Genomic DNA, 12,500 nt, shown 5'->3' with positions numbered 1-12,500 from the left:
ACCCTTTGATGATATTACGGACCGTAGATGGTGAAATCCCTAAATTCCTTGCAATAGCTGGTTGAGAAAGGTTTTTCCTAAACTGTTCAACAATTTGCTCACGCATTTATTGACAAAGTGGTGACCCTCGCCCCATCCTTGTTTGTGAATGACTGAGCATTTCATGGAATCTACTTTTATATCCAATCATGGCACCCACCTGTTCCCAATTTGCCTGTTCACCTGTGGGATGTTCCAAATAAGTGTTTGATGAGCATTCCTCAACTTTATCAGTATTTATTGCCACCTTTCCCAACTTCTTTGTCACGTGTTGCTGGCATCAAATTCTAAAGTTAATGATTTGCAAAAAAAAAAAATGTTTATCAGTTTGAACATCAAATATGTTGTCTTTGTAGCATATTCAACTGAATATGGGTTGAAAAGGATTTGCAAATCATTGTATTCCGTTTATATTTACATCTAACACAATTTCCCAACTCATATGGAAACGGGGTTTGTATATGTACACACACATCTCATATATATATATATATATATATATATATATAGTGTTTCCCACACATTCATTTATTTGTGGCGGCCCGCCACGAAAGAATTACGTCCGCCACAAATGGATTTTTCGGCTTTTGACTCGCTTGACCGCTCATAAAAGCAATGGGACTCTGTCTGTGAATGTACCTTGTAGTTACAACTCCGGTGCAGTAGGTGGCGGTAGCCTACTATGCATTGTAACTCCGCCAATAGCACTTAATTCACCTGGTGGGCCAGAAGAAGAAGACGAAGACGGACGGACGGACGGGATCAAAATACGAGGGTAATATATGTTATAGGTAGATAGGTTATAGCTGCATCGTTCGCGGCTCGTCATATATTTAACGTTAATCTGCGATTTCACCGAGCGTTTCACTGACGGTGAGCAGCCTGACGCTGCTTCATTAACACCGCCGCTGTTTGACTCGTGGCCCGGGGCAGACGCTCGTAGCAACAATCACCTGTTTTCATACCGACGAGCTAACGTGTCCAGGTTATAACCCTGTTGTCAATAAACACACGTGGAGACGGTGCTTCAGATACTACATTAATACTCAAGCTAAAATGTCCACTACAGCATGTGAATGCAATGAAAAGAATAAAATCTGAGCCAACCAGCTGTTAAAATGTTGTCCAGGTTAATCTTTTGGCCATTAAAGGCCCTTCATTTCAAGATTTCAACTGTGATCGGGCTTTAAACAGGTGGCTGACCTGTTCAGATGGGTGTAACTGCTACTGGTCAAATAATGTGAAATAGCATTTAATTTTACATGTATGCAATGCCATTTAAATGTAATTATAGATAATAATAATAATAAATACTGTGTAGTGTTGTAAATAGTCAACGGGAAGGATTTTAGTAAGATATAAGCCATGAGCACTACACAGCCAGAAAAAAACCTCGGCAGGACAAGTAAAAATATTGGGCAAGTAGATTTGAGAAGTCGGGCAAGTAGAAAAATTAGGGCGGAGGGAACAGGTGAGACTCAGCAAACACTGAAAAATAAAGCAGGGTCAGATGAGAAATGCACTTTTCTCATGAAAAGGGTCCTAATTTATATTCTTATGTGCCTTATAGAGAGGACCACGACAAAACATACACCTCTGCCTCTGTTTCACTTTATGTTGCTGGTAAATAATATGGTTGTAGTAGTAGGCTAAAGTTAAATTATTTAGTATGCACTAATTAAAGGGGCAGAGCTTTAAGAGACATTTTAGCTTTTATATTTTATAAAATATATTTTTTGTAAGAACCACAATTAATAAATATATTTCAGTGAATAACTAATTGTTCAAATCTGTATATAAATATGTACATAAAGTGTTGTAATTATATTCCAACTCCGCGTTCTTCTTGGTCATCGCCGCTGCCGCCGCCACCTCCCAACCACACCACCACAAATAGATGCCTGTACTGTGGGAAACACTGATTATATATATATATATATATATATATATATATACACACACACATATATATATATATACACACACATACATATATATATACACATACATATACATATATATACATACATACATATACATACATACATACATACATACATACATATCTCACACACACACACGCGTTTTAGACTGCAATATTGTTCCATTGAAAACACTTATTACGTATGTCTCGCTAGTATGCTATTGTGTGCTCAGCGGTTTAGCTGCTAGTTCCTAGTAGCCTACAGTATATCCTACCATGTTTACCTTTTGTAAAACATGTAAATTATTTCCTTAAAAAAAAAAAAAGTTTTACAATATTTGTATATCAAATTTAGCCACTTCGTAGTTACAAAACGCATTACTGCAAGTTAATACTGTACATAAAGAAAACTAGTTAGCTGCATACAGCGAGAAAATTGGGAATGGATACCGAACCCCGTACTTTTTTGGCACCGACCGAATTCCACCGGTCTTACCAGGGACCGATTCTCGAAAAATCCAACGGTGCCATGTTACGGTACTTGGCTTGCGCCTGACGTCACATCACCGACTCAGCCAGTTCATTGCACTTTGGCGATCACTCCAGCAGCACTGAGAGCGGACTCAGCCAAACTCCCTCTAGGTAATGTTGCAATTTTCAAAGCCTACAAAAAAATGTACTAAAAAAAAACGCTCCAATGTAAGTTAAGTAAGGCTCGGCTTTCCTAAAAATGTGCTAGCTTGATGCTAATATGCAACGGCTTTGCTATTGATTAGCATTTTTACATGCCGATGTCAACACCTCCAAAACAACAACTAGGATGCAAAGACCTTTTCACTGTACTTCGATTAAACAGAAAGTCTCACCAGAGTGGCTGTGATTCCAACAGACTCTCCTGTCCTAAAAGCAAGATTCAAATTTCCCTTCTGGAGGAAAACAAAAACACAAAAAGCACATAAAAATGCAGCATTTTGACATTTCTTCAGTTACTAGAACAGTATTGGCTCCTACAGAGTAACGGTTCTCAACTGGTTTGGCTTTGGGACACGCAATCAGAGTTCATAACTTAGTCTTCCTGAAGTTGTAAGACGGGCGTCAACTTCGGCAATGTTCAAATCCAGGCTGAAAACTTAATTGTGCATTTGACAACTGAAAGTATTTTATCTGCACCTCGTTGATTGATTTTAATCTTAAATTATTCTCATTGTATTTCTGATTGTGTTTTCTGATTTTAATTTGAAAACATTTTATTTTTGCCTTTTTTAAATTTCTGTAATTGCCTTGTGTACGAGTTGTTAAGATTAAGATTTGTTTATTTCAAAGGGGACATTGCAATTTCATAAAACACATTACTACACATGGTTAAAAAAGCCATAAGGCTAGTTTTCATCTGTGGTCCCCTTGTGCTCTATAAACAAACGAGCCTTATGTTTCCGCTCAAATATCTTATACTTAATGAAAAGAAAACAAAACAACTTAAGTTTAATAAATATTTCAGGAGCAACACGTTTAAAAATTATTTGAGCAAAAAGTGTTTGCTATGGTTTCTTAGTATAGTACAATGTAAGCACTAACGGTATTAAAGATAAACTCCTGACAGTTGTTCGTGTTACCGTTTTATATTACAATGATAATCATTTGTCATTTAAATTGGCCTGCCATGTCATTTGTCATTTTAAGTGGCCTGTCAGATGTCACGTCTGTCATTTTAAGTGGACCGCGTCATCATTTTTCATTTTATGTGGCTCGCCACATCATTGTACGGTATGTTTTTTGTCATTATACGTGACCCGGCCACTTCATTTGTCATTTGATGTGGCAGACCATGTTATTTTATGCAGCTTGCCACATAATTTTTCTTTTTATGTGAGCCACCACGTCATTTGTCATTTAAAGTGGCCTGTCACGTCATTTGTCATTTGATGTGGCCTGCCATGTTATTTTCTGTAGCCAGCCACATCATGTTTCATTTTATGTGGCTCGCCATGTCATTGTATAGTATGTTATTTGTAATTTAATGTGGCCCGTCACGTAATTTGTCATTTTAAGTGGCTCGTCACATCATTTTTCATTTGATGTGGCCCGCCATGTTATTTTCTGTAGCCAGCCACGTCATGTTTCATTTTTTGTGGCTCGCCATGTCATTGTATAGTATGTTATTTGTAATTTATGTGGCTTGTCACATCATTTGTCATTTGATGTGGTCCAGTACATCATTGTATGGTATTGTATTTGTCGTTTTATGTAGCCTGCCACGTAATTTATAATTTTATGTGGCCCGCTACAACATTTTTCCTTTTATGTGGCATGCCACATCCTTTTATGTGGCCCACATCAACTGTCATTTTATGTGGCTCGCCACATCATTTTTCATTTTATGTGGCTCGTCACGTTATTGTATGGTATGTTATTTGTCATTTTTTCTGGCCCGTTACATCATTTGTCATTTTATGTGGCCCACTACATCATTGTATGATATTCTATTTGTCGTTTTATGTGGGCCATTACGTATATTTGTCTTTTTACGTGGCCCGCCACTCTATTTGTCATTTGAAGTGGCCCGCCACTTTATTTTATGTAGCCCGCCACTTCATTTTATGTGGCTTGCCATATCATTTTTCATCTTATATGTACCGTCACATCATTTCATGTGGCTCGCCACTTCATTTTTCACCTTATGAACCCCCCGCCATGTCATGTATCATTTTATGTGGCTCGCCACATCATTTTTCCTTTTATGTGGACCGCCTCATAATTTTTTAGATATGCGACCCGCCACATAATTTTTCATTTTATGTTGCCTGCCACACAATTTTTCCTTTTATGCAGCCCGCCACATTAATTTCTCCTTTTGTATGGCCTGCTGGAATTATTTTATATAGCCCGCCACATAATTTTTCATTCTATGTGGCCTGCTGGAATCATATGATGTGGCCTCCCACATCATTTGTCATTTTATATGGACCTCCTTATTTTTTGGTGGCCTACGAAAGTCTAGAAATATTAAAATACTTTTCTGGCTAAACGTATGCGTTTGGGGTTTTTTTTGACAGAGAAATAAATGTACTGCATGCGCTTGCATATCTTCTACACATGAATATTATCTAATTATGCAACACGATTTGTCTTTATTTCAGTTGTCAAAAATATTGTACTTCAATATCTGCTCATCACCTGACCTACAATGTAAAAGCAAGTTGTCCCTCACTCCTTTAGGCAGCTGTTTTGGATTATATCAATTATAAGTTTATATTCATATTCTTTCACAGTATCAAGCGGCCTTCTGAGGGCAGCCATAAAGGCGATAAAAACGACATTCCTGATCTAGAAGTTGGCTTCTTCTATTTTTTTTTTTTACAGTATGTTAAAATGGTGCTCTTTTTTCAGGATTAATAATTGAATTTCAAGGGAAGAGGGCTTTGACACTGACTATTTCACTATGCTGATTCTTTTGCACAGGCATGGAGCCACACCACCAGTTGTGAGCCAGGGCTCCAGAAGGAAGGCAGTACTTCAGAAACATGTACCTTGTCTGCTGGCTTGAGGCGGTTGTAAGGTATGCAATCGGGCAGGTACTTGTGATAGACGGCACAGAAGGCCAAACCGTCCTCCCAACTGGTGCTGAAGTTTGTGATGTCAATATTCTGTCGCAGAAACAAACATGTTCAAGTTGGATTTTGAGCCAGAATTAAAAACGCATTCTGTTTTTGTTTTTTTTAAAAAAAGCTGTTCTTTTGAACCTCATACTCCTGCGTAAGACCTTGACACCAGCGCAGCAGGGAGTTTCTTTTGGAGCCGCCATGACGCCGCAGCACGGAGCGCAGGCCGTCCGCAGGTCTGAAAGTGTCAGCATCTTAGAGTACATTATTAAATACTTAAATAAAATATTTATGTAAAGAGTTGGGGTGTCCTGATACGTTTTCACTTCCGATAACGATAGTGGAGCCTTGAATTATTGGCTGATGCGGATATTCATCCTATATTCATCCTGTTATGTAGTGTGGAATGTTAAAAAAAAAAAAAAAAAGTTTCATCAAGTAAAAATTGTTATAAAAAACATTAAGTTAGTTATTTACAATCTGAAATGGACATATGCTGTCTTTAAGTTAAAGTGGAGTAATAATTGTGTTTTTGGTGACACCAAGTGGTCACATAAGTTAGGCTCATGATGCAGTAATTTGAATAATGCAGACATGTTTGTTTGACATTCCAGTAGGAGTAATATGCAACTATAATTATTTGATACTTGTATATAATGACAAATCTGCTGTTTTAGATTCAATTGTTCAAGTTAAAGTTAAAGTACCAATGATTGTCACACACACACACACACTAGGTGTGGTGACATTTGTCACCTGCATTTGGCCCATCTCCTTGTTCACCCCCTGGGAGGTGAGGGGAGCAGTGGGCAGCAGCGGTGCTGCGCCCGGCAATACTTTTTTGGTGATTTAACCCCCAATTCCCACCCTTGATGCAGAGTGCCAAGCAGGGAGGTAATGGGTCCCATTTTTATAGTCTTTGGTATGACTCGGCCGGGGTTTGAACTCACAACCTACCGATCTCAGGGCGGACACTAACCACTAGGCCACTGAGTAGGTCAGTATGTAGGTTCAATTAAAAGACACTTATGACGGATGTCGAGCTTTTATGCTATCGTGGCCCGACATGTCTTTTAATTTCAAGTTGCCTGCCTTGTCCTTTTATGTGGTCTGCCAAGTCATTTTTCATTTTGTGTGGTCCATCACATAATTTTTCATTCTATGTGTCCTGTCATGTCATTTTTCATTTCACAAGGCCTGTCTTGTCATTTTTCATTTTATGTAGCCCGTCACAGCATTTTTTATTTTACATGGCCTGCCTTGTCATTTTTAATTTAAGGTGGTCTCCCCACATAATTTTATGTAGCCTGTCACATTTGTCATTTTACGTGGCTCGCCTTGTCATCTGACTACATATGAAAACAAGCCTTCTGGCTAATACTGGCTGTTTTAACCTTGTGTAGTTATGTGCTTTATGAAATTGCATTGTCCCCTTTGAAATAAACTAATCTTAGTTTTCATTTTACGTGGCCCGCCATGTCATGTTCATTTTACGTGGCCCTCATCATTTTTCATTTTACGTGTCACGCCACATCATTTTGTGTAGCCTGTCATGCAAGTTTCCATTTTATGTGAGCCGCTGCTGCATTTTTTTAAATTTTACGTGGGCTGCCTTTTCATTTTTCTTGTTATGTGGCTTCCCACATAATTTTATGTAGCCTGTTACATAATTTTTAATTTTATGCGTCACGTCTCATTTTATGTGGCCCTACACATCATTTTTCATTTTACGCGGCACGCCAAATATGTAGCCTGTCACGTCAGTTTTAATTTTACGTGGGCCCGCTACATCATTTTTAATTTAATGTGGCCCACCATATATTTTTTTCTTTTATGTGGCCCCCACGTCATTTTTCATTTTACGTGGCGCACCACATAATTTTTGTTTTATCTGGCCCGCCATATCATTTTCATTTTATGTGGCCTGCCACATCATCTTTCCTTTTATGTTGCACGACACATCGTATTATGTAGACTGTCACATCAGTTTTCATTTTACGTGGGCCGCCACATCATTTGTTATTTTGTGGCCCACGACATAATTTTTTATTTAATGTTGCCCACCATATTTTTAATTTTAAGTGGCCCCCCCCACATAATTTTTCATGATGTGCCTTGTCATTTTTGGTTTTATGTAGCCCGATAAATAATTTTTCATATTACGTGGCCCACCAGAACATTTTTCATTTTATACGGCCCGCAACGTCCTTTTTAATTTTACGAGGCCCGCCACATCATTTTAAGTGGCCCGCCAAGTAAATATTTAATTTTACGTGGCCCGCCACATCATTTTTTAATTTTACGTGGCCCCATACTTGCCAACACTCCCGATTTTCCCGGGAGACTCCCGAATTTCAGTGCCCCTCCCGAAAATCTCCCGGGGCAACCATTCTCTCCCCGGACAACAATATTGGGGGCGTGCCTTAACGACACTGTCTTTAGCGTCCTCTACAACCTGTCGTCACGTTCGCTTTTCCTCCATTCAAGCAGCGTGCCGACCCGGTCACATAATATATGCGGTTCTCTCTCACACACACACAGACACACACAGACACACACAGACACACACAGACACACACAGACACACACAGACACACACAGACACACACAGACACACACAGACACACAGACACACAGACACACACAGACACACACAGACACACACACACACACACACACACACACACACACACACACACACACACACACACACACACACACACACACACACACACACACACACACACACACACACACACACACACACACACACACACACACACGAGTGACTGCGAGGCATACTTGATCAACAGCCATACAGGTCACACTGAGGGTGGCCGTATAAACAACTTTAACACTGTCACAAATATGCGCCACACTGTGAACCCACAAACAAGAATGACAAACACATTTCGGGAGAACAACCGCACCGTAACACAACACAAACACAACAGAACGAATACCCAGAAACCCTTGCAGCACTAACTCTTCCGGGACGCTACAATATACACCCCCCCCCCATCTCCCGAATTCGGAGGTCTCAAGGTTGGCAAGTATGCGTGGCCCACCACCTCATTTTTCATGGCCCGCCACAACATTACTAATTACGTATGTATAGCTTGTGTGCTATTGTGTGCATAGCTGTTGTGTAGCTGCTAGCGCCTAGTAGCCCATGGCCTAGCATGTTCACCTTTTGTAAAAGAATTCCCTAAAACATGTGGTGTTCAATGGAGGACTTTTGGAGTGTTGCACATGTAGGAGATGCAAAGTCGATATCAGCATCGTATGGGGACACCCCAGTAAAGAGCCTACTTACTTTGTGATGTCCGAATTAAGGTTTTCATCCGGCTTTCCTGCAACAAACACAAAACGGGTCAGACTCACACAAACCCACAGGCCTCGCGGGCAGCCATCTTGTGATTGAACAAGACTTCCACAATTACCGTACCTTCTTGCACTCCATGCCCGTGCCTCCATTTTTCCAATAGCATTGCTCTTACTGTACAAATAATCGCATCCTCTGTCGGCTGCCAGCGCAGACTTTTATTTGGCTCACGCTCTACTTTGTGATTTCAAGTAAACGGGGGCGGGATCGAAATTACAACGCACGCGATTGGTCAGTGCACGGGTCCATTTATTACCGTAAAGCGGTGAATTAGTAATTTAAAGTGACAGGTCATTTCCTGCCTTTGGGCAGGAGGCGGGCTACACATGTGGCATTCACACTCGCATTCACACCTACACAGAGAGGTCCAGGCCAGATTGGAACCCACAAATACCTGGCTGGCTAATAATCACATGATCCAATGTGATGCCCAGAAGGAAAAAGTTGGGCGTGTTAAAAATAGAAGCTTTGGTCGTCCTAAATTAAAAAGGGTCCTTGCAGAAAAGGCGCCTGGGCACAGATGCGGACCGCGGTCCACCAGGTTTCACCAACGCACCTGCATGGAAGCAGGAGCAGCTGTCCCTACGTTTGAAACCGTGAGACGTCCTCCTGGCCCGCGTCGACTCTTCTCTCTGCAATGGAAGTTGAGTGGAAGTTGATTAGAGGAACATCCGGACTTGAATAGTCCACCTTCCCTACCTTGCACGGCGGCATCGTCGTGCCCGAGTTGATGGCGTTGTTATTCTGACACGAGTCGGTTGGCAGTGGAAGACGAGACAGACTCCTGCAGGATAACATTTTGGAATACTCATGAAGTGGACAATCTGACTGGTTCATAGCGTGCATACAAATATTTGGGGATTTACTGTGATCAATACAACTATGAACATGTTTTTATGTCAGCAAATATGTCTCCACGCAGCTTTTTTACATTTTTGCTCAACTGAAATGAACATTTCATATCACATTATTGTGGCCAGGATGATCAGAGTTGTCATTATTATCGCACTATTGTAATATGTGCTCAAAAAGTACTTTTACACACACAATACAAACATCTTTTAACAAATTTTTATTGTTTAATTTCTTCCCTATTAAATCTGGCCCACCTACTTTCCATTTTGACATAAAAATACATGTACTGCATGTAGTTATCCCCTAATAATGCATTACTTATAATAAATTTTTTGTTCAAATGAAAATAAATATCTAAATATTTGCTTAACTTAATGTCAGAGCTATTTATCCATCAAAGTGTACGGAGGTTAATTGGTGTTTTCACGAAAGTTTTTTATTTTTAAGCGATTGGCAGATCGATACTGAAATATTAACACCGCCGATACCAGATTGTTATATCGATGCGCAAATCAAAATATTAATACTTTTGATTTAATTTTCCTGAGGGAACTCTCCTGAAGGAATCAATAAAGTACTATCTATCTATCTATCTATCTATCTATCTATCAGGGGTGTTCAAACTTTTTCCACCAAGGGCTGCATACTGAAAAGTCAAAGTATGCGAGGGCCAAATTGATGTTTTTTTTTAACTAAAAAAATTCTAAAAACAGAGAGTGTCAGCTTTGTGTTACAGGTGACTAAGTATATTATTTTTCTAACATTGTTTTATTCCCAATGTAAGACTACAATAAAACTAATACGGTTAACTGCATAACCTAGTGTGTAAAAAATTCTGCCTGCATGAAAATATTAAACATTAAACATTTAACAGCATTTATTATGGTTGTTGTAATTTTTTAGAACAATTCATAAGTTAGTATTTTATTTTTAATTAACTAACTAAACTTAGTTTAGATTTTATATATATTTATTGTTATATTGTTTATATCAGGGGTGTCAACTTTTTCCACTATACTGAAAAGGCAAGTAAGAGGGGAGGCATTTTGACGTATATATATATATATATATATATATATGTGTATAAAGACAAAACTTTGTCTTATAAGTGACTAAGTATATTATTAATTATTAGTTTAAAAATATCAGCTTTTTTTCATAACATTTCATCTTTTTTCTTACATGTTTACTGTTGGTTTTTAGATATATTTGAAAATAAATTTTGGCAGACGCGTATATTAGCACAAAGTATCGGAAAGAAAATCATTGGTATTGCACATCACTACTTATTTTGACACTGAATTTATCGAACTGAATTTTTTGCCTTAGAATTTTGTGAGCTGATTTTTTTTTGCGCCAAATTATGCTGACAATCTCATTGAATAAAAATGTGTGAGCAAAATTTGGGTGATTAAAAATTTTACATAAATTTAGTGTGCAAAAAAACCTTTCAAAATAAAGATACAAATTAACCTCCATAAAAATGAAGCTTATTGATGAAAGAAAAAATAATCTAGCACACATTCAGTAAATTATGTGAACCATAAAGTAATTTAACGGTCATGTGATTATTGATTTATTGATTTATTGTTGTTGTGTTAAAGATTGAAAAAGAAAGTGAACAATTGTGTTACAAAATTATTTTTAGACCAAAACTACTCCTTTTCGGACATGTTGGAATATGAAATTGTAAAGATTCCATCTGTACATATGTTCCAAACGTCACTATGTTTTATTATCTAATTTTCATTACTCATTTGTTGTTGGGGTTTTTTTCTCTTCTTTTTTGGTTATTAATCATGTCCGAAATAAATACTTACAAAACAGAAATAAATACTTTCGCAAAATCCATGTAATGACTTTAAATGCTTTTTAATGACCCGGGGAAACCCTGTCAAAACAAAGTCAATAGTACACAAATACCTAAACCAAAACTATCTGCCACTCATTTACTGAAAAATATTTGTTTTTGCCCTTATGGTCCTCCTGTGTCCATGGAATTATTCAGAGTTTGCAAACATTACCAAAACAACAAAAACAATATTAAAAAAAAAAAAAATCGACTTAATCACTTTAGTATCGCTCGTTTACTGACACAACCCTTAATATCGACACCACTAATTTATGGATGGATCCGTCCTCCTCTTACGTGTCGTGTACTGACGGTGACAATGCTGACACAACAATTATTATACTATCCTCTAACTCTTATTTTGTTAATTTCCTGTTAATATCTGCTTACTTTCTGCTGCCTGTCTTGCTCTCAGTGTGTAACATGTTTAGCTTCATCCTCCAGTGTAGGGTTGTACGGTATACCGGTATTAGTATAGTACCGCGATACTTATGAATCATATTCGGTACTATACCGCCTCTGAAAAGTACCGGCCCCCTACCATCTCGCGCCCGCAAATTCGTCACGTCATTGCTGGTTTATGAGCAGACGAGCATGTTCGGCAGCGCACAATCACAGAGTGCTTACAAGCAGACAATGTGTGCGGACAGAAAACGGAGAATGGACGCATTTTGGCTTAAAAACTAACGATAAAGGTGAAGATATAACACTGAAACGCCCTCAGGAAGAGGTGCTTTAAGACATGGCTAGCTAGCCAGCGGCTAAAGTCCATCCGCCGTCGGCAGTGTTTTAGTTACTTCTAAATCACTAATCTTCACCAGCATGGCGACAAATAAAGTAAGTTTC

At 38.6% G+C, this 12,500-nt stretch overlaps 1 protein-coding gene across 1 annotated transcript in view; it reads right to left on the bottom strand.

Moving 5' to 3' along the window:
* The window catches only part of LOC133623473 (uncharacterized), a 125,548-nt gene that overhangs the window by 2,863 nt on the left and 110,185 nt on the right, over positions 1-12,500 (bottom strand). Inside the window, exons 9-14 of the mRNA XM_072916129.1 lie at positions 9,647-9,731; positions 9,504-9,579; positions 8,879-8,915; positions 5,704-5,800; positions 5,491-5,607; positions 2,830-2,889 (exon numbers count right to left, since the gene is read on the bottom strand). Coding sequence (XP_072772230.1) covers positions 2,830-2,889; positions 5,491-5,607; positions 5,704-5,800; positions 8,879-8,915; positions 9,504-9,579; positions 9,647-9,731 — 472 coding nt within the window. The remainder of the gene's footprint in view (positions 1-2,829; positions 2,890-5,490; positions 5,608-5,703; positions 5,801-8,878; positions 8,916-9,503; positions 9,580-9,646; positions 9,732-12,500) is intronic.

This window comes from Nerophis lumbriciformis, linkage group LG26 (genome assembly GCF_033978685.3).
Source record: "Nerophis lumbriciformis linkage group LG26, RoL_Nlum_v2.1, whole genome shotgun sequence".
Classification (NCBI taxonomy): domain Eukaryota; kingdom Metazoa; phylum Chordata; class Actinopteri; order Syngnathiformes; family Syngnathidae; genus Nerophis; species Nerophis lumbriciformis.
Note: the sequence above shows the minus strand (reverse complement) of the source record. Positions and strands in the feature narration are given on the sequence as shown.